At 39.8% G+C, this 27,582-nt stretch overlaps 2 protein-coding genes across 2 annotated transcripts in view; both read left to right on the forward strand.

Moving 5' to 3' along the window:
• The window catches only part of LOC123031486 (complement receptor type 1-like), a 58,349-nt gene extending 56,292 nt beyond the window's left edge, over positions 1-2,057 (forward strand). Inside the window, exons 36-37 of the mRNA XM_044446514.1 lie at positions 724-815; positions 1,731-2,057. Of these exons, the coding sequence (XP_044302449.1) occupies positions 724-790 (67 nt within the window). The 3' untranslated portion in view covers positions 791-815; positions 1,731-2,057. The remainder of the gene's footprint in view (positions 1-723; positions 816-1,730) is intronic.
• A 4,175-nt stretch (positions 2,058-6,232) lies between these two features.
• CR1L (complement C3b/C4b receptor 1 like) lies at positions 6,233-19,394 on the forward strand. Its single transcript, XM_044446823.1, has 5 exons — positions 6,233-7,635; positions 9,928-10,119; positions 13,269-13,460; positions 16,299-16,325; positions 18,723-19,394. Exons 1-5 carry the CDS (start codon positions 7,563-7,565, stop codon positions 18,785-18,787), a joined length of 549 nt encoding a protein of 182 aa, XP_044302758.1. The 5' UTR covers positions 6,233-7,562; the 3' UTR covers positions 18,788-19,394.
• Positions 19,395-27,582: the final 8,188 nt, after the last annotated feature.

The raw sequence follows: 27,582 nt of genomic DNA on the forward strand, positions 1-27,582 counted from the left end.
AAAATATGATTTTATGAATCAAAAATATTATCCCTTGGATACCTATCATTATTTTGATTTTGTATATTCTCAGTCAATTCTCAGTTTCTTATTTGTGGGAGGGTCTTATTTGCCACACTTGAGTCCAAGGCCATCTTCCAAATACAGAATTGAAGAAATGTAACAGTATTACATTATTATATGTTGGTCTATTTTAAGCAACTTTGGGAAGAGAGCATTAAATCACCTGAAACTTTGTTGAAACATTTCATTGGATATTGCAACTGGGCTATGTCACTTGAAAACGTGCAACAGGAGGAGCTACCACTCATGGTTTGAAATAGACTTATGGATAATTGAAACACATATTGTTTGGTGGAATGATTGAGATTTGTGTCTTTTTATATGTGTATAGTGTCGGTTCCAGAATTTCCATTCATAGAAGGGTCTGGCATCCAATGGAAGCTCCCAGTGCAGAAGTGGAAGAACTTTAGCCTATTCCCCATTCCCCTTTCCTCACCTCTCCTGCGCCACCTTCTATATTTTTCAGGAAGGGTGCAGGGAGAGGGATGTATTAGAGAGAATTACACACACCCTTCCTCCAGCAAGAGCTGTCCCTGAACAGAGTTCAATTCATAGGAACTCTGGATCTGAGCCATTTAAAAATGCACCTGATTGTAATACTTCAAATCCTGAACTCATCTGCCTGATTCTTTAATATTGTTTTTTCCCCTATTTTTTCAGAAAATATAACATTGTAAACAGAAAAATACATAGGAATTCAGAGAGGGAAGTAGAATCACCACTCTGAAAAAGGTTCATTTTTACAGCAAAAGGTAATAATATTATTTAAACAATTTTGTTCAAATTGAAAAATGTCCTAGCTGTGTAGTAACAATGAGTATAGATCCAAGACTATAAAATATTTAGTTCATATATAGTTGTAGATTGTGCTTGAGCAGTGACTTTCTTTCTCCTCTGCCAGATTCTTTGTTGGTTACATATGGAATTTTAAATAACTGATTTAACTGATCCACTAGCTGATGGTTGGACTATATTCCAGACTCTGAATTTTTAAAGGACATCTCAGAATCAGAGATGACTGCAAGCAGTACTTGGGAATAATTTGGATGAATCATGATCACTGCTTCTGTTTAAAGAAATTATCATATTAAATTACTAAGGGTACAATTTAGCCAGGGTGCCTATAATCTTTTAAACTCATGGGCTTATGCAGTGCATCCTGTGTAAGATGAGAGGAACATGCAGGTAAATGTTGGTTCTGTGCTTCTCCGGGACTACAAAGCACTTAGCTGATTTTTTGCCTGTCTTGGTGGATCAAGTCTTCTCTCCTACTCACCCTTTAAAATGCCCCAAAAGTCACTATTAAGTCTGCAGATACTCAGCTGTTACAGTCATTTCCACATTGGCTGTGAGAGGGGGAAAAAGGGATCCAAAAGGATATTCTCAGCTATGGCTGGAATGATTTTCCAACCTTGAGCTGGGGATCCAGGCAATCTTATGGCTGTCTAGCCCCTAGCTAGCAGCCATAAGATTGCTCCGCCTGGATGAGAAAATGCAAACTTATTGTAAGGAAGCACATCTTAACAAAACAACTGACAATAATTGGGTGAACAGACCTTTTTGGGCTAGTTGTTGCAATCTGTGCCTAGAAATAGAATGAAACTTTGTAATATTTTTCCAAAAATAAAATACTGTATTCATGTTTTGATTTTACTTTTTTCCTGCAGGTGGAATTCATTTCCTTTGTCAGTAATCCTCCATTTTGGAAGGTCTTTATGAAAGGTCACAATATGTGCCAGAGCTCTTGCCATTTCACATATATAACTGATGATCCTGTCTGTATTCTTGTGGTTTTATGAGAGTAAACAAGTTTCTGTTGCCATAGAAAAGTTGCTTCTGCAGATGTGTGTAATGATCTTTTGGGTGGTATGCTAAATGAATGACTTTATCTATGAATGTTATAATTGTTATATGAAGAAACTGTTTAAAATAGTTGTGATCTGATTATCAGATTAGTTTTTGTTCAATGGTGAAAATAAATACTTTATATGCTATCATGTATAAATAATTTATTTAACCATTCTGTCTGAAAGTCTGTCTAAGTGATTGGATTTGACAGGGGCAATAGAAGCAATGCATAGTTCTGTATTGACAGGATCTACTGTACAGGCCTAGCTGGTGGAATAGCTTGCTTATAGACAAAACAACAAGAACAATGTAGGCTAGATTTGGACTTAGCATAGGACCAGGTTTGTAGGTCCTGTTGAGCAGCTCATAATACTCAAAAACAGATTTCATCCCTGTCATGAGCCAAGTTTCCTCCTTCAAGTAGTCAAAAAGCCATATTCCATTTCCCTTGCAAGACATTCTTTATTGTTCCCAAGTACAAATTACCCAGAATCTGTGGGTGTGCTCAGAGCAGTTTGCTGAACCCAATCTACTGTTTACCTCCAGGAACTCTCCTTATGAACATGTCTGCGCCCCATCCCCTTGGGAGGGCTGTTCTGAAAGTGAGCATTCCTCCTCTCTGCATGCTGCTTATTCAAATAGGCCTCCAGCCTCTGCTGAAGCCTCACCATGGGGTTGAGTATATGGAGGGTGGTCTATATCTGAAAATTCCTCATCTTCAGAGACCCCCCCCCACTGGCTGTACATCTTGGTCATTTCCAGAAACTGCCATGCTCAGCGAAGCATCTGGCCTTTTAGCTCTGCCTACTTCATCAAAGTCTTGACATAACCCATCCTCCCTGATACCATTGTAAGTTAATTCGCAATCCAATTCTGGATTGTCTGGATTGTCTGTGAAAATGATAGCCCCAGACTGCCATCTTTCTCACTCCCACCAGACCTATACAATGAGGTGGGCTTGTGAGGGAGTCAGTTCTCTCGGTGTGAGGAACCCCAGTGTCTTAGTGCCAGTGACCAAACATCACAAATAACAAATAACTATACATAAATCCCCCTCCTTCTAGCATTTTTAGCAAGTTAAATAATAGCAAGTTAAAGCCAGAAGATAGAAAGCCACCAGGGGTTTAGGGGATATTCAGTATACTTTATGTATTATCTGCCAACTGGACAAAAGGAATTAGTGTAACCTCAATGTAATGAGCTCGTGGCTTGCAGAGAATAAGTTCATTCTCTAAAGCCAGGGCTGCTGACCTGCAGAAACTAAGAGAGACAGATGAGATCTTTGGAGACCTAATAACAGTGTCCCAGTCCCTGTGAGAAACTCCTCTGATGTAATGGGGAATGGAAGTCTTGTGGAATGAGAAATGTTTTTCCTGGATACTGAAGACCCAAATAGGCACAGTCATTCTAACATAATAGAATGTCCAGCTGCATCTTGAATGCCTACATACGAAGTCATGACCAAGTATATGAAGCATCTACCAAAGGCTTTCTAATCTTGCTACTTGTAGTTCCCTTTCAGATTACTCCTAATCAGTTGTGGTGGTGGTGGTTGTTGTCATTATTATTATTGCTGAAGCATGGATTCATATCAACACATGGAAACAAAATCATAGACTAGTGTAGTTGGAAGGGCTCAATAAGGCCACTGAGTCCAACCTGTGGCTTAATGCAGGACTCCCAGTTAAAGCCACCCTGATCAATTGCTACCCAGCTGCATCTTGAATGCCTACAGTGTGGGAGAGCCCAAGCACCCCCCATGGTCTATGAATAAAGCAAGCACCTTGTGTTTCATGATGCGAGCAACACAAACAAGCAAAGTTTCACCTAGGGAGATGGTTATGGCGGTACTACTCAATGAAGCCAGTTTGGTTATGTTTAGTAAGTCAACGGCATTAATACAATATGTACATTGAAAAAAATAACATACTGGATTAAATAAATATTTTAATTAACAAAGTTCAGCAAGCATAAACTAAAACACATCTAGGAATTTCACCAAAGCATTTACAGTTAATTATGAAGGTAGCTTTTCTGGGAAAGGTCAGATTGACCAAATATGAGCTCCGGTTACATTCATAAAAATTCAAAATGGCCTGCCAATCTCATATTGTTTCGACCAAAAATCTATTTCTGGAACTGTCTCTTAAAGTGGAAGGTAGGTGCCTTATACTCAGGCAGAGTACTGGTCTATCGAGCCCAGTATTGTTGACAGTGACTGACAATGGTTTTCTGGGGTTTCAGTCAAAATGCATGCTCTACCACAGAACCATGCTGCTTAGTGAAACAAAGAAGTCGCCTGCAATGCAGCATGGCTGAATCTCCATTTCTCTTTCCGTCATACACTAACACACGCTCTCATTTTCAAATCTGCTGCAGATGCAGTATGTGGTGCAATATGGAAATGCTTCCCGACGGTTGTTTGTTAAACCATGCTGTCCTATACAAGTCCCTATGAGTTTGGTGGGACTCAGCCCTTAGTAGGGGTGGGCTTGCGTTCCTACAGGCGCAGGCTTCCGCCCTGGGCTTCTCTGCTGGGGACGCTCTCCCTTCTAAGTGCCTGTCTTCGTCGGCGCCACCGGGACGGAGGGAGGCAACTGCAGCCAAGAACCATGCCACCCCACCCCGCGACCCGTCACCGCCATTCTCTGGCTTCTCGAGGAACGCGTCCTTAGCGGCTTGCTCCTGTCGCGCGCGGACGTCCGCGCGCGCCTTTCCCAACGCTTCCTCCATGCGCATGCGTCGCCTCACCGCTTGCCATCCCCTTCGACGCAGCCCATCCTCAGCTCGGTGTCATGCAACGATCTTCGTGGCGGCCTCAGTTCTTGGGGATATTGGCCTTAGTGCTCCTACCTCAGGAATCGCTGGGTGGGTATGAGACGAGGACTCTCCTCTTTCTTTCATTCTGTGTTTTTTTCATTCACGCTGCTCTTACAATGTCCCTTAAAGCTGGTCCTGTCGTCTTGCCTTCTCTTGTACTTGATAAAGCGGGATCTCCTCATGAGGCTCTGAGGCTCGTTTCTTGGGCGCCAGAGTAAACCGTGAAATCCGTTTCCCCGGCTCCTGAGGGCCCAGTGCGCTCTTATCAGCTCTCCCAGCGGAGGTGATACAAGAGGCCGATATCACGCAGAGGGCCCGCTCTGTCATCTCTATGTGGATGAACCGGCAGGAAATAGACAAGGAGTTCTTTAGGTGAAGCGGTCTTTAAGGTTGCGGTTCTGTGTAACGGGTCTAAGGCGTAATCCTGTGTCTGTTTGGACAGAAAAACGAAAGCCCTTCAACGCCCAGCGTGCCTTAGTATGGCTGGCTGGAGCATACTGGGAATTGAAAGCCTCTTTTCTCTAAATGAGCATCAAGTGGATGGGAAAGGCTTGTAGCTTTCAATGAGCTCCCAAAAAGTTTAAAGTTCCGTCCACTTGCAGATAATGGCAGTTCGTTCCCTATTCTGTGAATTTCACTAGCATAAATCATTACCAAAATTCATGTAGATTTAGGTTGCAATTCTTGCCCACTTACCTGTGAGTAAGCCCCATGGAGTTCAAAGGGTTGACTCTCTTGAATTTCAGGCAGGATTCTTTTCCAGTCCTTATGGAGTCATGAGGGATTGGGCCTGGGATCTTCTGCACATTGTTGTTGTTACATGCCATCAAATCTTATCTTACTTATGGTGACCTAATATGAATGAAAGCCCTGCAGAATGTCCTATCCATCAGACCACTGCTTACCTGCTCTAAATTCAAGGCTGCAGCCTTACTTTATAGAGTCAGTCCATCTCTTACTTGATCTTTCTTTTCCTCTTCTGTCCTCAACTTTCCCTAGCATGATGTCTTCTCTGGTGAGTCTTGCCTTATCATGATATGTCCAAAGTACAACAGCCTCAGTTTTGTTATTTATGCTTGTAGGGAAACATTTGGATTGATTTCAATCCAATCCATGGAATGCGCTCCCCAGAGAGGTCCGCCTGGCACCATCGTTATTTGTTTTTTGGCGCCAGGCAAAGACCTTTTTATTCAAACGTTATTTGAATTGTTAATATTATTTATTTATTTTATTCTTTGGCCAGGGCGCCTTAATTTATACTGTTAAATTATATTGTTTTATAGGATGTTATTTATTTATGTTTGTGAGCCGCCCCGAGGCTTCGGCGAATGGGGCGGCATAGAAGTTCCCTAAATAAATAAATAAAATAAATTTGCTTTAGGATGCAATTGTTCATCCATCAGTCCTAGCCAGCATGGCCAATAGTCAAGAATGCTAAGATATGTCATTCAAAACATCTGGAGGATATTAGTTTAGGCAAGAATTCAAAACTCTCGTGCCCCACTTCTTGCAGAGGAAGGAGAAAATATATACTTTACCTTCACGGATGGATGAACACTATATTGATCGTTACTTTATAAATGTTACCCTATCCAAAGCCCTTTATCACCCACTGGGAATCCTGTACTTATGGGTATAGGTTTTATTAAAATATGGGGGTGGGGGACATTGCTTTTCCATTTTGCAACTACTCAAGCTTTTTTATTGTTTTAGATGTCATATATTTAGGCATTTATATTGGTCCTAACAGTATACTTGAAAAAGTGAGATTATAAAAGAGGGTGGTGCCTACTTTCCATAGGGTATACTATATTCAAGATAGTACAAAAAAATACAGTAAGATTGTTTGCATATCTACTGGGAAGTAAATCTCAATGGAGCTTCCAAGTAAATGTTTCTACTTCTTAGAATACAGCCTTAATTAAATAAGTATTGATGGAAATTATTGTTGTGAATAACAATGGTGACCCAACCCAAAGTAAGTCAAACAATTTCTTATAAAATGGCAAAACCTATGACACTGACTGTGAGTCATTATTTATCTGTAAAATTTCCATCTCATATCTCTTGGACTCAAGATGGTAACTGTTTTTGAAAGCACTAGTTTAAAGGAATGTACTTGGGGCTGCATTATTTGATAAAAGACCTCTCCTAGCTGCAATTTACCTGGACGCTACTCTCAATGTCTGGAGCCTTCCCTTGGGTGCCAACTCTGAAGAAAGCACAGAAGGCAGCAGCAAAGGAGAAAACATTCTTAGTGGTAACCTCTCATAAGTGGAATGATCTCCCTGTTGAAGCTTGCCTGCCACCAACATTGCCACTTTTTTGGCAGATAGGATTGCCCTGTATGCTGCGGCTTAAGGGAGTACCCACCTCAGGTGTTTTACTCGTCCATTCTCTATTATGAATTGTTTTTAATTGGTTTTAAATGTTTGTGTTTTGTTATTTATGTTATTTTATTTAATACTTATGAGCCAGTTGTAAATCTGCCAGACAGCTTTGCTTATTGCAGGGTATGGATATAACACCACCACCATCAACAACAATTTTAAAACAATATTTTATTACTAGCTTGCCCTGTTATGTTTATGGAATTAGCTGAATTACATAAAAGGAGATTAATCTTTAACAAGGGTTCCATCAGAATATATTGATGTATAATATATATGCATTGTTTCATTTCTTGAAGCTTTGAAAAAATATATTCTTGTCCACTTTCAGCAGAGGAATGTGATGATCCAGTAGTCGAACATGGAATAAAATTAAGTGGATCTGAACCTCCATATACCTTTGGTAGCAATATTACATTCGAATGCAAAATTGGATACTTTATGATTGGAAGTTATTTAATTAAATGCACGAGAAACAGTTCTTGGTATCCTGAGGTACCATCTTGTAAAAAAAGTAAGACTTATTTATTTATAAAATAAACATTCAATTTGCCACAGTAAAAGGCCACGGACACATACGTTATCAGTACAAGCATTTTACAAAAATAGTGAAAAGGGTAAATACAGAGTTGTACAAAGAAATCTTTACTCAAACTCTTTTTCTGTCTTCCAGTGCAATCACCAGTGCAATTTTACAACTGCTAGACAGTATCTATTTTGAAATTCCAGTTATTACATTTTATTTGCTGCTTAGTCCAACTGGATTCTGAAGCACATCCTTCACTTCCCCGTACCTTGCTGCCTGTTCAGAAAGAACCACACCTGCTATGGCTCCAAGGTTGCAGTGACAACTAGAGATGAGATTTTGTGGATGTTCTGGGAAGGTGGGAAGGGGAGAAAACTGGCACCACCAAAGTGCAAAATAATTGAGGTACCTCAGTTTTCTTTCCTTCTGCCGAGGTGCCTCTACTAGATCTCCAGTATCAATTGCCTAGCAGTGCTGTAGGGTGGGGGAAGCGCAGAGGCAACCTTCACCTGTGTGGTCTTCCTGCCCTTCAGAAGATGCCCATAATCCTCCAAGTTCAGTGTGTTGCAGGCATCCCTGATTGGGCTGCACCCCTAGGCATCTTGACCAAGTTCAGGAAAACTGCTGTGCTTGAACAACATGATGGTGTGATAATTGCACAACAATGAGGGGCAGCCCAGAATTGCAGAATTGTATAACATGTTTAATAGCATGTTTGCTCGTGCTAGTTGTGTAAGGAACAACAGAACTTTCAATGTGGAAGTGGGATTATAACTTAGCAGTTCACCTTTGGCTTGGGTTGAAATGATTGGTTTCTATTGCATTACAGGTGTCTTAGCACTGTATAAGGATATTCATATTATCAGCACTGATTTGTGAATGGTGACAGTACTTAATTCAGAAAGCTACTGAGCAGTATAGAAATGTAACTGGCTCAGAGAACCATTTTGGCTAATGGGTTGTCAGAAACTGTATTGCATTTGCATTTCATTAAGTATAACCTCACTGGTTACATTTTTCTCACAGTGTTCATTAGTTTACATACTTGCCAGATGACAATGGAGTTAAAAGTGCAATCCTAAAGGGATTAGCATAAGCTCCTGAATTTGGAAACTCATGCTTATCCAATGCAGACTGGGGGGAATGGGAGAGGTGATTTTTACCTCCTTCCTGATTCTGCTCAATATACTTGCTAAGTAGCCATTTTCAGCTTCCAAGTTACAGAGTTTTGGAAGGGGAAGGAAGGAGAGGCTGAAGCAGCTGTAGGGTAGTGTGTTTCTTGGCCAGTCCAATCTCCTCTGTCCCCTGCCTGTCAAAACTCTCCCTTTTACCCCTCCTCAAATGTGCTTTCATGATCTCAGAGAGCATCTGGTATTAAATAATTTTTTACTCTCCTACCTGATCATATAGCCCTGTGACACATTTTTTCCTCTAAAAGAAAGAACTCTATTAAGCCTTCTCAGCCTTGTTGCCTGGGAACTTTTCGTACAAAAAATAGCCAGTCAGGTAGCTATGTGTAAGGCTGAACAAATGTGTAACAACATAAAAGGTACTTGGAAATAAAAAGTTGTTCTTTGCGGTCTTTGTGTGTCACACATATGGGTTCGTCGCCTGTGTGGAGCCTGTTACTGGAAAGATTTCCAAGCTAGACTCTCTGTCTGGATGTCTGCTCCAGGCAGGATTGCTCCTTCAGCAGAGCAGTCCTATCTACAGTCTTCCACTGATGGCCATCTGCCCGCCTCCATCTTGAGGTAAGCTCACTAGTCCCACTTACATGTGTCACATAGAGACCACAAAGAAGAAAATAAAGTTGTTTATGTGTAACTATTGTTCTTTGAGTGGTCATCTGTGCACAACTCCCCCTCCAGCCCCACATTGGTGCCAGTCAGCTTCAGTACCATTTCTTCCCTATGGTCCTGTATCTACTTGGTATGGTTCAGTTATTCACCAGCTTCCCCTGGTTCCAAGGCCACAATGTCAGTCTTGAGGGAACTAGGAAAAAGGACAGGAACCTCTCTTAGATATACCAGGGGACAGGAGGGAAAGGGTTCCCGCCAGAACAAGTCTATCTTGGAAATCTTTTCAACAGGCCCTCCACAGGCCCCCTATCTTGCAAAGCCCATATGCATGAATGTGTAGATGACCACTTGAAGAACAATAACTACAGGTAAGAAACTTTATAGAAAAAGCTACTTCATTTTCTCTTATTAGTATTTTGAATGAACAGTGTCTGAATTGTTTCTATTATACCATGTTTAGATTTTATTTTTCTCATTACAGTTACTTCAGAATTATGTGGTGCCCCATTAATTCCCAGTGGGAAAGTAGAGCCACTTCAGCCTCAATATGAGATTGGACATGTCATTGATGTACACTGTGATGCAAACTATTGTTTTCCTGATGAGACCATAGAGATGAGTGTACAATGCCAAGGCTACAATTTATGGAACCCTCCGGTACAGCCTTGTTTCTGTAGGTAAAAATCCAGCTCTAAAGCTGCACCTAAGATGCTATTTCCCCATTGTATAAATGTTTGTTTGCAATTCATAAGGTGAATTATTGAATTTGATCCAGAAACTTCACTTTTTATGTGGAAGGATAGTGCTGGTGAAATGAAACTTCTTTCTCCTTACTGCACCGTAGTCTCCCTCCCGTGCACCCTGTAAAATTGCTCTGATAAGTTGAAGGATCCGCTGGAGAGCACACTATCTTTTTCTTCTGTTTAAATTTATCTCTCTACCTCTTTTGAGCAGGTTGTTGGCAATTCTGACTCCTGGATTGGAGTCAGAATCTCTTTACATCTCTTTACATGAGATAAAGCTTGTTTCCACTAGCTTCCCACTTGTTCAAGATTGTCAATAATGAATACCCATTAAACCTCTAGGTTCCTCCTTAGGCTGACAGCTGAATTATTCAATAGTTGTTTTTTTTTTTTTACTAACTTCCTAATTTTAGGCTTCTTGTGTGTGTGTGTTGGGGGGGGGGCTTAATTGCCCTCTTTCTGCTGAGTAATACTTCCCCCACTAAAGGTGGAAGACTTGCTGCCAAGCAGCCACTGCCATCCTGCACTAGGTACCACCACTTGGAGGGACAGATTGCCCTAATATTGCCAGGTCCAAAAAGTGTTTAGATTCCAACATAGGACAACTACAGATGCTTTAAGTTTATTCACTTGAAAGAGGTTATATGACTTTGATACTGTCTCTCTGTTGGTGTTGTAGGGGGCATGGTTCCATCTTCTGCAGAGCTAGTCCACTACCTTTGAGGAAGTGATAAAATGGGTCCTTTCTCCAGTCCACCGCTGAATTTTTTCCTGTATATTTCACAGTACTGAAATGGAATTGAGGGCCCGATCAATCCTGGACCCAAGAAACTTGGGCTCCGCATGGTAGCAATGAAGTTACCAGATGGTCACTTAATAAAATAGCCTTCCTTTACTGCAGGACAGATACCGGTTTGCCTCCGAACTTTTTATAGTATGTCCCTTCATGCCTCCATTAAACACTCAGGCATGACCTACATTTCCAGAGAGAGGGAGCAAGGGAGTGAGCGAGCAAGAGCTCTATTCATGATTCCTAGAGCATTTACAAAATGCATCACAACAGCCAGTGCATGCTCATGCTTCCAGGGAGTCCATGTGTAATGAGACTGTGCATAGACAGGAAATACCTATTTCCCCCCCCCCCGCCCCCCTTCAGTCCATGCCTTTCATCAGGACACAGTTGGACTCCATCTCAGCAGCATTGTGTCTCCCACTGACAAGCCCATAAATACTGAGATTTTCACAAACCATCTCTCTTCCTTACATTGCATAGCCAATGGTGCTTTGGTCTTATGGTGTTGCTGGTTATGCTTGTATGGCTTACCAGAATTAGAATATTTGTACTAACTTCGTGACATGGACTTCATTGCACACCAGGATTTCCTGAACTTTTGCAGTAGTCTCCCCATGTGTGTGCTGCACAGAGATCATGAAAAAGGCAGGTTGTTTATGTGAAACTGTTCTTTGGTCATCTGTGCATTCACACAGCTTTCCAATTTCTGTACTTAACTGTGGTTTGATTGCAGTCAGTCAAGATGATCCTCCCTTGGTCCTGAGGGCCACAAAGGCTGTCTTGAGTGAACTAAGGGAATGGGCAAGAACTTCTATGTATATCGAACAGCAGGATGGGGGAGGGATTTCCTCCAATATGCTCTCAGCTATGATAACAGGCTCCACACGTGAAGATTCCATAAGTTTGAATGCACACATGACCACTTGAATGAGTTACAAGTAAGCAACCTACCTTTTTTCCCCAAGTTATTTGCGATCAAGTTCATTTTAAAATGATTTTTGTATTAAACAAAACAGATATTAAATAGACTGTCAGCCAGTTCAGCATATGAATCTTAATGTTTAGCCTTATTCTGCCAGTTCAGTAGTCTTCCTTTTGTTTTCTGTTCAGAAGATGCTAGTGCTGTTAAAAGCTGGGTTATTGCTTCATTTCTCTGGATCCAAGTAAAGTGACTTCTACTTCACTGATGTAACTTCTTTATAACATCGTCATCAAACAGAAGTGTTTTGAATAGTTTCCCCTTAACTCTCAGTGTTATTATAGTAGACATTATGAAGGAATGATTTATGGATGCCCATATCATAGTCAACTACCCTTTCTCAGCAGTTAAGGACTGGCTCTGGTATTGGATATTGAGAATATTTGCAAAGAAATGAGCTGGAACAGCATCTGTTCCACTTGTGTTTTAAATGCCTGAACTTTAATTCTGTGTGTATTTTTCTTTTAAAGATCTCATTCAATTCTTTCCAAATTTCAAGAACATCCACAATAAAAGTGGTATTTCCTTGCATGTTGTTCCTTGCATGTTGTCCACTAGTTAATAGCTAGTGTTGCTACTTCAATCAGAAATCAGAATCAGAAACATTTAAGGAAACCATTGAAACAAATCCTTGAGATTTTAATACAGCTTCTTGAACATTATACTATGTTGAAAGATGGAACAAAGCTCAGGGATCAGAGCTGGAAAATGGAGCTGACCAGAGCTGTTATTTTTCATATTCATATACTGCTGTTAACAAATATATATTTCTGGAAACGCGAACCCAGTTTTGTGAACGGCAACATTTCCTGACAGCATCTTGATTATTTGGGGAAGAAGATTAATCTAAATAATTTGTACAGAAGGTTATGGTGAACCATAAAACTGGGACTCCAGTCCAAGATCCTATTTCTAAATCATTTTGAAATGACTATATAAATACATTGTTGCATAATACAGTATTAGAGTTTATCATCCCTATTCAGTAATGAGATCTTTGAAATATAAGAAAACCACTATTTCAATTCTACCCTGAGCAAGCTAGTTGCAGAAAAGCAATCTCTCAAATGTCTCAACACTTTTTAAAGGTCCTGTGATAGCACCAGCTCAAATCTATACAATGGATAACAATATTTTCTTAAATGTTTTGGTGAGGAAAATTGCTGCAAATCAAGTTGTAATTATTTTTGTTAATTATATTGATTAGATTTAAGTGTGAAACTTCTGGAAAATCTTTCCAAAAAGATTTGGAAATGTCTCCTTTTAAAATATTTATATTGTTTATAATTTGGTGTATGTATTTTTAGTTAGAACTTCACACGATACTTCTGAGCTGTTTATCCACAATGGAAAAATTATTCGTGGGAAGAAAAACATCTATAAACCTGGAGATAAAGTTACTGTTGAGTGTAATGCTGGCTTTGCATTAAGTGGGCCAGCTGAGATTCGATACATTGGTGGGAAGAAATGGTTGCCTGCAATTCCAACTTGTTCTCTGAGTATGTATAAAGTTTGAGCATTTATACTGGCACTTGCCAGACAAACTACTTTAGGTATAGATTATGTAATTGCTTTTTGCTGCTGCTCCTATTTTTCTGAAACTGGAGACCTATCTTTCATTAATAAGTCTATACTTTGATGAATTTAAGAGTTGAGGCAGTTTACTTGGCAAAAATATATTGAAAGTTGGAGGATTAGAGAGCATTCTGTGTAGCCACTTCTGATGCATGAGCTGGACAAATAGCTTAAGTGCCAGAAGGATCCTGTTTGGGCAATAAGTAGTAATCTAGTGCTAGATAAATGTCATTGCTAGCAGCTGCTCATGTGGCAGTTTTAACCAAAGTAGATAAATGTTGCAGTTTTCAAAACAACTACTTACTTGACAAAATGGCATTACATGCAGAGGAATATATCATTCACTTGCACACAGCCCCAGAAAGCTATGATTGGTCATTGACCTGAACAAAGTTACCCTTTTCCTATGAGGAAAAGACAGCATGGGAGGGCAAAATTTGAATAATACAATGGTAAGATGGAAGGAATTAAGAATGTAACTTGTGTTTCTTCTGTCTCTAATTGTGGTCTCCTGAGACAGTTTTTCCATAATACAAATGTGAAAATGTTAAGTGATTATGTATTTGCCCCATGTGCATTCCTTTTGAAAGCACCTTAATTTTCATCCTGTAGTATGGGATAACTGGCATTCCCCAGTTCACATTCTGTACTGCAATTTACACATAAGTGGTCCTTTACTTGTCCTTCTAGGACAGGGTCACAAAGTGTGTAGTCTTAAAAATCTCAAAATGTCAGTCTCCTGCCTTTTATGCCCCCCTCCCCAAAATAAACTGAAACATCCCCAGGGTCCTAAAGTATCCCAAAATCTCCACAGGAATAGTTTTATGCTGTACTTTTTATACTCCAAACAATAGGCCCTAAACAAAGAAACAAAAGGTTCAATACAGATAAGTCTCTTTTTAAAGCTAAGATTTTTAGCTAATATTTCTAGCAAACATAATTAAAAACAATTGATGAAATGCTTTGCTTTGTTTTTCTTAAACTTAGTAGGCTAAATTGTTAGGCTGAAAAAAGATCAATAGCAATTGTTATAGATGTTATTGTTCTGCATAGCCTCAAGAAGGATTAAACCTTAAATTACTTGCTGTCCCCAGATTACTTGCTAAGAAGGGAAAGCCTTTCTTAGATTGAAACCTGGAGAAAAAGCCAGAACAAAAGCTTTTTATATGCAACATTTTCTTGCCTGAGATACTTTCATGTGACTGTTAGTTTTTTTGTTGATGATGATGATAAGGGATAAAGCAGCAATAGGACACTTTTTCAGCCTGAGGGCCAAATTCAGGTTTGAAGAGGTTCTTAAGGTAACATGGATAAGGACTAAAAAGTCTAGCATATTATAGCTTAAATCTCTTATACGTAATGCTTAAGGGAGGTATTTCAGCTTTTAAAATGGGAGAAAAACGGCACAACCATTAGGCAACCAGGAAATCACCGAATGATTGGCAGAGTGAGCCGGAGAAGCAAGTGTGGCCAGGTGGAATGCCAGATTGGAACCCCAGGACAGCTACATTTGGTGGCTGGATGTGAGGTGCCCCTTTCTTGCATTAAAGCTACATACTGTGTAGAACTCTTGAAGTAAACACCATTGTACACTGTTGGACCAATTCTTAAGTAAAGAGGCATAGGATTGACAGTAAAAGCCCCAAAGCCCAGTCATTTGCTTAATTAAACAGAGAAGGCAAAGCACAGAGTAAGCAAACAGATCCAGTGCAGGAAGTTCCCATATCCCATTGCTTGAATATCTTACAGCTGGCCCAGTCTCCTGCACAAAAGGAGTAGCAGCTCACAGCAGTGCTATTTACCAGGCAGCATGTTTGTGTTGTGGAGTTTGTTATATTTTTTCATGCTAGCATGAATTCATGGTTGACTTTACATAAACAGCTGTAAGCTTGAATCTACCAAACACAACTGATATTTTCCTTCAGAGGCTATATATTAACAGCAAGCTGAACTTTCTCTGCACAGCTTTTGTTTCTGCTCATTAGAAGATTTTATTTTCAGTTTGAAGAAGTGATAGTTAACTTGGTGTCTAGCTGTCTAAAGGAGCAGGATCCTCAAAGGCATTCAACTTGGGTGGTAGAACATTTATGAGAATCTGTTAGTAGTTCTTAGGTTCTTTGGTTAAAGAAGTAGACACAAACTTATATTTACAATTTATTGTTATTATTTTGCATTTATGCCTTTTTTCCTCTTATGAAAAACCCAAGGCAGCTGACTTTGTTCCCTTTTATCCTCACAACAACCCTGTTAGGTGGGTTAAGCTGACAGTGAGTAACTGGCCCAAAGTCATCCAGTCAGCCTCATGACCAAGTGAGGACTAGAACCAAGATCTCTCAGCTCCCCAGTTCAGCACCCTAGCCACCACACTATTCTGGCTTTCCAAAAATGAACACTCTATCCAAGAAAATAATATTTAAGATTTGGGAATGATGCGTAACACCAAATTTGCTTATTTTCAACTTGTATGATTTCTGAAGTTGATAGAAAAGGGATTTTTCACAGGGATAACTCAAGCTTAGAGAGTGGAAGAGAGCCTTGTAAGCCCCCTTGAGTTGATGCAAGATGAAAAAGGACTGGCTATAACTGTAATAATAAATGTGATGACAACAACTATATTATGGAATTTATCTGAGGTTACAGTACATCCGCAAATGCAATTTCATGAGACTGCCAGTCTGAATGAATAGGCTTTCATTTGATAATGATTATTAAATGGTTGCTTTCTGAGAGAGTCACTAATCAGAATGTTTCTTTCTGTCTAGATGCCTTCTTCATACTGCTTATAACTGGTATGTAATGTTTTGAAACTAATTTCATACTTTTTCATTAATAAAATATGTAACAGACTGACAGCAGCGAACATTTAAAGTCTTATTTACTTCCTTTGGAGGGATTTAAGCATCTTTGAGAGTGCTAATATACAAGTGGCCAGGGTGATCCACTAGAGTTAGACATCTAAAAAGTTTTTCACAAAGTTGCTCACCAAAGACTCTGGAACAGACTTTGCATTCATGGAATGTGAAGAGACCCTCTTATGTATTTGTGTATGGTTAAAGAACAGAAATCAAAGAAGAGGAATAAATGGCCGGTTCTCCCAGTGGAACAATGTAAACAGTGGGGCTGCTCAAGGATATTTATCATTGCTTTTTACTTGTTCATAAATTATCTAGGTTAATCACCACCACCACCACATTATGTTTATATTTTGCCCTTTTTCCTTTCATGGGAAACCCAAGGCAGCCAACTAGCTCCATTTTTATACTCACTAACCCTGTGAGGTTGGTTAGGCTGAAAATGAGTAATTTGCCCTCTCCACTGATCTTACTGGCTCAGTGGAGACAAGAAACCATATCTCCCATAGGTCAGATGGCACTAAAACTGGTTGGGTGGCTAAAACAAAATGTGATTCCAAGGGCTCAAAAAAAATCTCCCCAAACTAACATTAATGTGGCAAATGCAGTTCAGTTTAGTCACATGCAAAGTGTTGCATATTAGGACACAAATAAATATTGTACCACTGGAAAAGGTCAACCAAAAATGATCGAGGTGGAACAACTCTCCTTTCAAGAAATACTATAACACGTGGGGTTATTCAGTTTAGAAAAACGGGCAAGAAGGAACAATATGATAGAGTTTTATAAAATTATGCATGTTTTGGGAAAATGTATAAATTCTGGAACCCTCTCTTACAGTACTAGAACCAGGAGTCATCCTGTTAAGCTTATTGGTGGGAGATTCAGGACAGATGAAGTATTTCTGCACAGGGCACAATTACAGTATTTGCTACCATACATTGTGGCAATGATCAGCAACTCGGATGACTTTAAATGGGGATTAGGCTAATGTATGGAAAATAAGGCTATCAGATGTCTACTAGTCATTATGGCTATATGCTACTTTCAGTATTGGGGCACTGAAAGTAGCATATAGCTATGATTATGTACACTAGTTACCAGGAAAAATGGGCAGGAGGGCGCAGTTGTATTTTCTATTTGTGGCTGCTCCATGGGCATCTGGTTGATATATGTGCAAACAGAATGCAAGAGTAAGATAAGCCTTTGGTCTTATCTAGCATAACTCTTATTAAATTCTTAATTATATGTGAAATCTGCTGAAGTCAGTGGGATTTTAAAAGTTTATTTTAACCATACTTCTAGATTTCTCCTGTTCTTTAGTTTGACATGCTACTTTTTGTTGTATTTTCAACAAAATTCTCATGTTAAAAAAGAGAATGATGCATGTTTGATATAGTTGTATGTGTTTGAACATTTGTGACATACATAGAAGATCAAACATGCCAAAAATTAGCCAAATACTTTCTGACATTGCTTTTCTCTATTATGGTATCCAGAAGAGAGCTACTATTGCCTCTCCAGACCCCAACTGCCTGCTGCTAGCATATCTTTTGCTGCTAGCTGTCTCCATGCATATTAACTTATTCCTCGCCTGGAATATGTTTAAGATTGCACTGGCTGCTAAAATGGAATTTTTATTTCTTGTTATTCTCCTACCTTGAAAATGATGGGCATCTCCCTTTTGAAACAAATTCAGCCTCTCAGGGAACTTTGTGTAAACTGTTTTGAGAGCATATGCTAATCAAATGGTATATTAATACTTTAAATAAATAAGCAAACTTATATACATTTTCCACCATCAGGAAAATAAAAAGGTAGTTGTTGCGACAACAGGACAGAAAGTGGTAGTGGCAAAGTGCAGTAACAGTACCTTCAAAATAAATATTCAATTAGTTATGATTATTTGGGATTCTTTGGTTTTATTGACTTGAATTGTTATTTATTTCATTTATTTAGCTTTATTGCTTTTTCTTCTATTGCTATTGTTGATTATTTTATGGACTGTCATTATAATATGTTATTTATTGTTACTATGTTTGATGTTGGTATTTTAAATTGTGAACCATCCTGAGAGATGGTAGGCTAATTTGTTATGGTACAGAAATGTTTTAAATAAATAATAAACAAATATTACAGTTATTTGTCAGGGAAAAATGGCAGCCCGTATTATTTCATTGTGACATTCAAGTATGAGACAAATTGTGTTGTATACTTTTAGTAATATTTACAGTAGTATTTCTTAAACTGCTGTATTTGACTTGCATCAGTTTTCTTGATCTCATCATTTTTCTTCTTTACTAAAATAATGTGGGTTTTTTTGCTTTTTTAAAGCATTTGTATTAATTGTGTTGCTGCTGGCAATTAAAATGATTTACCAGAAATACCGTTCCCTGTAAGGGTAAGTCTTTCTTATTACCAAACTCTTATTCACATTTGTTTTACATTTCTAAAAAAAACAGTTTATACATTACCTACACAGGGCTTATCTAAAAGTTGAGAAAAGAATGCATATTGTATCATCATCTGAATAGTTGGAGCAATTCATTTTGCTGTGAGGACACACATAGTTGATATGAGCTGTGGCTGCTCATCAGTGAGTCTCTGCTAAAGGAAAATTAACACTCCATTTCAAATTAAGTAATTATAATCCTTTCAAGAGAGAGAAAAGTAGATCTATGATATTAAGCAACATGTGTATAGCAATCCATGTGTGCATGGTAACTTTTCACCTTTTACCTATTGACAACCAGCTCCTATAACCCTACATAATGTGCAAGGGGCCATCGTTGGCAGAAAAAGTTACCCCTTCCCTGATGTTAACATGGAAGCACTTTATTTTCATTACAGAACCATTTTGGATCCCCACTTTGCAGCCTGGAGCTTGCATCATTCTAATCAGATTTGTTTGTTTGTTTGTTTGTATTGCGATTTATATCCTGCCTTTTTCCTACAAAGGGCTCAAGGCAGCTTACATCATCTCTCCTCCTCCATCTTATCCCCACAACAACAACCCTGTGAGGTAGGTTGGGCTGAGAGTCTGACTGGCCCAAAGTCACCCAGTTGGTTCCATGGCTGAGCGGGGACTAGAACCCAGATCCTCTTGAGTCCCAGTCCCATGCTCTTAACCACTACACCACACTGGCTCTGATCAGTGGCACACTAATTAATGGTACTTTTGAATGTACTTTTTATTGGTGGCATTCATTTACAGGCTCATCTTTAGTTTTAAGGATCTTTTGGTTTGCTTGTTATATAATGGAAAAATTCAAAAAGGCATTTCTTCTAAAAACATATGGTACTTGATTTATTAAATAGTTACAAAAATAGTGTGCAGCAAAAGAAAAAGGCAGATATATTGAAGTTTCAGTAATATGCATTATCATTTTCCATGTCAAGCTGTTACAAATAGTTGCTAACAGTCTGGATACTTCAGATGGTGCAAAATAGAGCAGCCAGGTTGCTGACAGGGACTGGGCATTATTCTCACATAACCCCAATCCTCTACTAGCTTCACTGGCTCCCCATCGAAGTCCGGGCTCAATTCAAGATGCTGGTTATCACTTATAAAGCCCTTAATGGCTTGGGACCTGGATACCTAAAGGAACGCCTTCTTCCATATTTGCCCTCCCGCCCCCTGAGATCAGCAGCAGAGGCCCTACTCCGGGAACCCTCCGTGAAAGACATTAGGAGGCAAAGTACCCAGAGGAGGGCTTTCTCTGCGGTGGCGCCCCACCTATGGAATGCGCTCCCCAGAGAGGTCTGCCTGGCGCCGTCATTATTTGTTTTTCGGCGTCAGGCTAAGACCTTTTTATTTAAACAATATTTTAACAACTCATCTGCAGGTTTTAATTTGCAGCCAGGGTGAATCTGGATTTTATTTGTACTATTTGTACTATGTTTATTTATTTTATGTAAGCCATCCCGAGGCCATGCGATGGGATGGCATACAAAAATTCCGAATAAATAAATAATAAATAACTCTAGAATGCAGTTTTGTATAAAGAATATGAACAGGAAAGAAGCTAGTATGTTTGCACAACAAAACAACCTGCCCTTCAGGACATGGTGGCTGAAGCCATCCTGTCTCTTCCCACTCTGAGTTTCTTGAAGTCTGTCTAGCAAATCTGAGTATTTTTTTATTTTGTGGGGACAGGTAACATATGCAGTCGTGAAATCTGAGTTTATTTCCCTGTTCAAAAAAATAAAAAAATAAAATCCACACACAGAGAATGTAACGTTTTCTAGCTGGAAAGAGTTGAAAAGGTGGAGGGCACTGAGAACAGTCAGAGCAGTACTAAAAAAAGTAAAGTTTCACACTACGGATGAGGATAAATATTTGCCACCTTGGTTTGGTGCAAAAAACCCTTTACCATTTTGCTTATGCTCTGACAGCTCAGCAGGTTGGCCCAAAGTAATCTCTATGCAGTCTTTATTCATCAGTGTCCATGGACATGACCTCCTAAAGTTTGACAGCAGATGCTTACCAGGACATTGGCTAGGCAAAGTTTGATACTTTGGGCAGCCATCAGTACAACCTTGCAAAGGACTGATTTTTTTTAAAAAAATATGAATACATTTCTGCTGCCTAAAAATACTTGCTTAAGCCACTGAAAGTTGCTCCAAAGTATTGGAATAACACTCTAAAATACAAAATGGCAAGCAAAAACAGGATTATAGCTGCTGTAGGGAAAAAGACACAAGACAGGTTCTACAGTCCCAGGTTCTATAGTCCCTCCATGTGAATGGAAGATTTTGGTCCTTATTAAGTATTGCTTACAAATGCTCAGCCATCTGTTAGATGGACTGTAGGATGTTGCATGATGAACCCATGTTGTGTAGCTTATTTGGAGGGTGGGTTGTCATATTGTACAAACTTACCCATTGTGTACCACATTTTCATAACTTAGACTAGGTACTTACAGCAAAATAAATGGATTCATACATGCCTATGTACGTATTTTTCTTCTTCATGCAAGAAGAATTTTGTGAAATGCAATTCTCAGTTTTAAAAATTGCAGGGCTAAACCCCTTCTACATTTGGTTTACTTTTCATGTTTAATACCCACTTCATTCTTTTGCCAGCAGTGTATTTCTCCCTCATCAGTCAAGAAATCAACAAATGCAAAATGCAACCAAATATTGAGAGTTCACATAGTCAAATACAATGGTCCTTAAACCTACATCATTGCCATTTAGGTAAGTGGTTAAGAACACAATCAGATTAAAGTATCTTATAGCAGGGATGGGTAGCTTGTGGCTCCAAGGCTAGATATAGTCTTCAGGCTAATTTCATGCAGCCATCAACCTAATTTCAAAAGCCTCTGCATGCAGTTAGTTCAGATCTTTGGCAAGAGTGAACTGCTCCTTTCCTGGCTGTTTGGTTAAGAAGAGGGCAACTGAGAAAAGGGGATAGCATAAAGGGATAGAAAAAAGAATGAAGAAGAAGAAAAGTTGACTGATATCCTTTTGGTTCTGGCCTTGTGCACTACTGGCTTTAAGTCCAGCACTTTGCAGATTATCCATGTGTGTCTGCAGCTCTGGATAGAAAACAATGATTGTCCACTCCAGTCTTAAATCAGTTTGAACATTTATGCAGTGGGTATCAGTGTGAATGAGATATTCTGGTCCTTATTATTACTCATAAATGAAGTTAATTAAATCCTGACAACACATTTAAAAAGAAAAAGCAGTTCCAAGTGGGATGAATTTAGAGTGAAGAAAGTTGAGGTTTCTTAACCCTTCTCCTGATGTCTTACTCTAAATTATTTATTGAATTTTATGCATTATATTTATATCCTACCTTTTTTCTGCAAATACCACTTGACAGCTTACATAATCCTCCTCTCCATTTTATCTCCTGTGAAGTAAGCTATTCTGAGAGTCAGTGACTGGTCCAAAGTCATCCAGTGAGTGTCATGGTCAGGTGGGGACTAGAATGCAGATCTTCTGAGTTCCATTCTTACACTCTAACCACTATACCATCTTGGCTTTCAGTTATTCCTGAAACTGAAAGCCCTCAATGGTAAAGCAACTCTGATGGGAATTGTGTTTGTGTGTGCTGTGGAGAGAGGCTGGAACAGAGAAGATGTTGCATGAAAAGGATTAAGCACTGCCTTGTTTCTTCCATCCTAGGTTCTTCCCCATCCAAAACTGCTCAAGAAACAGACCACCAAAGTTTAGTTATATCCACCTCCGTGTAGAATTTAGGGAGACTCTATTAACCGTCTCTTGTTTAGATATACATAGTTAATAGAATCATAGAACAGTAGAGTTGGAAGGGACCAATAAGGCTACTGGGTCCAACCCCCTGTTCAATGCAGGACTCCCAAGTTAAAGAATGCTTAAGAGATGCAACTGCATTTTGAATGCCTCCAGTCTGGGAATGTTCATGTTCTCCCTAGGGAATTGGTTTCATTATTCTATTGTTCTAGCAGTCAAGAAACATATTTCACAGAAAACACTTTTTCTCTTCCGCTTCCCTCTTCTGTGCACCCTGCCACTGGTTTGCACGACATAGAAGCCACATTGTTTATTTGTGTTATTTCAGCAAGGTACATTTGGTCTTTAGATACCACAAGAAGAAATAATGGTTTGTTTTATGCTTTATGTGTATCATGACATCCTGACTTTCAAACCTGGCATTGTGATTCTCACAGTCCTGATATTCAGCTACCACCTGGAAAGAGTGGCCACTTTAGGAATTGGCCATTTTCCAGCCATCTAGCCTCTACTACCCATCTCTGCCCAGTAACATACATTTTGCTCCTTGCCTTGCTCCTACAGGCTCCGCTCTTTTCCTACCACCTTCATCTTCTCAGTTGTGTCCACCAGTTGCTGCGAGGAGGAGCACAATGCTGCTTGAAAGAGTGGTCTTGGAGTCAGCTGGTCTCTGTATTGCTATCTGTGTTTTCCAAGATGCTGGTCTGAGGAGTTGTGTCTTCCCTTTTCATTTCAAAGTATTTGAATACTTGGATATATGGTAGCATAGGGAAGAATGCTATAATGGGGGCAGTGGTAAATAAAATATGAGTACAGCTTTTGGGCAGCAGTGCTTGCACACCAGCATAAGATTTTGACAGATATCCTTTAGATAATAACTCATAAATTCCATATGAAGAAATCTTTTAAGGAAAATATAACTTTTCTTGTGCTGCTAAAATAAATACATGCTTTACTACAGAAGAGTATTTCTTGCTGGGAGGGTTTGGTTTGTACTTGGGAAGTTTCGTCCATGTTAAAATAAAGACTGTAGTGCATTTCAATGGGAATTGTGGGGACTGTTCCCATTCTGGAAAGTGAAGGAAGTCTGGCCTTCATGCCCACCCAAAGAGATGGGCGGACACAGGAGCAAAAGTAAGAAGAAAAGGCATGTCAGATTGTAGTAGAGGAGGATGGGGAAATGAAGGCAGAGAAGTACAAAGCAGGCAATAGCATGGAAGAGTAGAGGAAGGAAAAGTGTGGTGTGGTGGTTAGAATGTTAGGGGATCTGGGAGATTTGGATTCTTATCTCCACTTGGCCATGAAACTCATTCAGTGACTTTCAGCCAGTCACTCACTCTTAGCCTAGCATACCTCACAGGGTTGTTGTGGGGATGACAAGTATAGAAGAAGAGAATGTGCTGCTTTGGGTTCCTTACAGGAGGGGAAAAAACATGGGATATAAATAGAGTGAAGTGTAAAAGAAAATGTATTATCAATAAGACAAGAAAAGAATGAGGAAGAGATAAAGAGATGGTTCCTGTAACCAAGTGGGAAGAGAAGTGAGATGAATGTAAACCAACACAGATGAATTCAGGAGGATGGTCTCTGGCAATGGGTACTTTCCAAAGACTCCTGGACCAGGGGCATAACAGGAAGGGGAGAAAGTATGTGGGGGGATGAAAAGTAAAAAGAGTTGGAGAGGGGGATGTTGGGTGAGCTGACAAAAAGATAAGCCTCCATCCCTGATTTTTAAGGAGGTGGAGACTCTTTGCTGGGGTTAGAAAACACGAGCTACAAGCATAGTCATGGGGATGGGAAGGCAAAGCATGCCAACACATGTCCTTACTGTGGGAATAAATACATAAGAGGAAAATAACTGATGCGTTTGCTGTACCTGCACAAAGTCAATCAGTAGATCAGTGAGGGAAGGGTGGGATGAGGAGGTGTGGATAAGGATGCTTTAATGTGAAGAATTGTAGCATAGTACATGATTTCCATGGGGAGAATCATTCATTAAAAGGTTCACTGGCTGAGGGATATTGGTTGGGGAGAAAAGGGGAACAGAAAACATGGCCATGGGACAGTGTGGAACAAGAGGCAAATTAATGTAGGAAAGGAACAATGCAGCCTGGAATTGAATTACAGGCATCATGGTGCATGAGGTATCTGCCACCCATGCCAGATTTGGGCAGGGTAGATGACAATCCTAATAATATAGAAACCACTTGATCATCTGTTGAATAGTTTGTGCAGGATTGCTTGTTGTGATATGTGAACCTTCCCACTTTTTCATCATGCAGCTAGGACATCCTGGCAGGCACCAAAAGTAAAGAAAGCATTTTGTCACTTGCAGGTGTTTCTTATCATATCCTTCCTGCACAAGAGTTGTACCACAAAAATAACGGGTGTTTTAACTGAAATTTTTTTTAAAGACAATCGACTGCAAAAGGATTGCAGCAGTTACTGGCCCCCGCTTCAAAGATGGGTGTAAATAGGTTTCCTTTTCTGCATGCGCTGCCTGTAGCACAGCGATGGGGTCATGGCTGTTCCAGAAATAACTTGCATCATCATTCATTGTCCATTGCTGCGGCGCTGTAGAATAGCCAGCTGCACCTCCTTCATGCGCTGTCTCCCCTGTACAAGTCCCTTCTTTATTCTACTAAGGAATAAAAGCCATGGAAGGCTACCTGCCCCTCGCATCACCAGCCCCCACATTTATAGATGGGATATCAATACACTACAGATCGTTAAGACTTGCTATCTAAAGTACCGCACTGCAAAGGAGCGCGGGACCTCGTGCTACTTCCCAACGCCTTTTCTCAGCGCCCGCACGTGCAGCTGAGACTCAGCGCTCCCTCTGCCGCCTCTCCTCAGCTCGGAGCCATGCGACGATCGCCCTGGAGAGCTCTGCGGCTGTCAGAAATACTTCTATTGCTTCTAACTCTGCCTCCGAGATCGCTGGGTGCGTAAAGCATGACCCCGACTTTTATCAGGCGGAGTCTCCAGCAGCCGCCCACTCCCTTGCGTCCCTGCGCTTGGTCGCCCTCGTATTCGCGCCGTACGCCGCGCTACTTCACGTGGGAAGGCGTGCGCTCTCGCGCGACTCGAATTATGTTTCCGGTATAGGAACTTGGAACGTAAGATCCATGAATCAAGGCAAGCTGGACTTGGTCAAACAAGAGATGACAAGACTGAATATCGACATCTTAGGAACTAAGATGTGAACTAAAATGGACAGGAATGGGTGAATTTAATTCAGATGACCATCAGGTATACTACTGCGGACAAGAATCCCTCAGAAGAAATGGAGTAGCCTTCATAGTCAATAAAACAGTAGGAAAAGCAGTACTGGGATACAATCTCCAAAATGACAGAATGATCTCAGTTCGAATCCAAGGCAAACCATTCAACATCACAGTAGTCCAAGTCTATGCCCCAACCACTGGTGCTGAAGAGGCTGAAGTTGACCGGTTCTATGAAGGCCTACAACACCTTCTAGGATTAACACCAAAAAATGATGTCCTTATCATCATGGGGGATTGGAATGCTAAAGTAGGAAGCCAAAAGATAACCGGAATAACAGGCAAGTTTGGCCTTGGAGTACAAAATGAAGCAGGGCACAGGCTGGTAGAATTTTGTCAAGAGAATACGATGGTCGTAGCAAACACTCTTCCAACAACCCAAGAGATGACTCTACGCATGGTCATCACCAGACAACACAGAAATCGGATTGACTATGTGCTCTGCAGCCAAAGATGGAAAAGCCCTATACAGTAGGTAAAAACTAGACCAGGAGACTGTGGCTCAGATCATGAGCTTCTCGTTGCAAAATATAGGCTTAAATGGAAGAAAGTAGGGAAAAACACTAGGCATGACCTAAATCATATCCTTGATGAATATACAGTAGAGGTGACAAACAGATTTAAGGAATTGGATCTGATAGAGTGCCTGAAGAACTATGGATGGAGGTTTGCAACATTGTACAAGAGGTAGCAACTAAAACCATCCCAAAGAAAAAGAAATGCAAGAAAGCAAAATGGCTGCATTGTGATGCTAAGAAAAGTCACATCCTTATACACATATATTCATATTATACAATATATACATTTGTTTCCTGTGGAAGATGAAAGAGAAATACCAAATTGCAAGTCATCTGGGAATGAAAAATTCTTACTACAGATTGATCAAAGATTGATTTTCTGGTCACATTTTATCTTGTCCTTTTACCAGAGAGATCACCCTTTCACCTAGTATGCCTCTAGACTTTTTATCTATTGTACAATAACCTGGTGAGGTATACTAGACTGGAACATAATTTCTAAATAAGTTTTGTTAATGAACAAAGATTTACATCTGTGTCTGCACAATTTGCCCAGCATCCTGAATATTCTATATTACATTGGCACTATATTTGTTTTTCATGAACAATAGTATACTTTCCTTCAGTCTCAAAATGTAAGCATGTAATACAAAAGAAATGTATACACTTCTCATGATTTCCTTAGGGGAAAGAAACCTAGATTCTTCCAAAGTAAATCATGAGAAGTGTATACATTTCTTTTTCAAACATATCGAAAACCTTAATCTCAAAAATTATAGGCTCTTCTTAGCAAATTGTAGAGGCCATAGAAAGCATAGCTGTTGGCATTAGACTTGATGAATTAGGATAGTATCATCCTGACCCTTGTAAGCCCTTCCATATCATTTGTAGTTTCTGAAAATGTAGTTTCCACTTTAAGTATGACTGTCGAAAATTAAAAAAAATTGTGATGGGGTAGAATAGAAAACCCCAGGAGCCACAGGAGATGACTGAGCAGTCTCAAAGGGCTTGCACACTTTTATCATACAAAACAACAGTTGTGCTATCTTCTGAGTTTGCATTACTAGAAAAATTTATTTATCTGTTGTAATCTGCCAACAGTATTTTAAGATGCAAAAGAAATAAAGGGAACAAAGAGCTTGATTATGGATTGCCATAATGCTGGATTGG

The sequence above is a fragment of the Varanus komodoensis genome, unplaced genomic scaffold, assembly GCF_004798865.1.
Source record: "Varanus komodoensis strain SLA01 unplaced genomic scaffold, ASM479886v1 scaffold1, whole genome shotgun sequence".
In the NCBI taxonomy this organism is placed as follows: Eukaryota; Metazoa; Chordata; class Lepidosauria; order Squamata; family Varanidae; genus Varanus; species Varanus komodoensis.

Excerpts from the sequence above, each read along its gene's own strand:
- CR1L (XM_044446823.1), top strand. The coding sequence starts at position 7,563 with ATGATTGGAAGTTATTTAATTAAATGCACGAGAAACAGTTCTTGGTAT. Across the intron at positions 7,636-9,927 it reads GGTACCATCTTGTAAAAAAA|TTACTTCAGAATTATGTGGT; the intron begins GTAAGACTTATT and ends TTCTCATTACAG. Across the intron at positions 16,326-18,722 it reads CTTCATACTGCTTATAACTG|CATTTGTATTAATTGTGTTG; the intron begins GTATGTAATGTT and ends GCTTTTTTAAAG.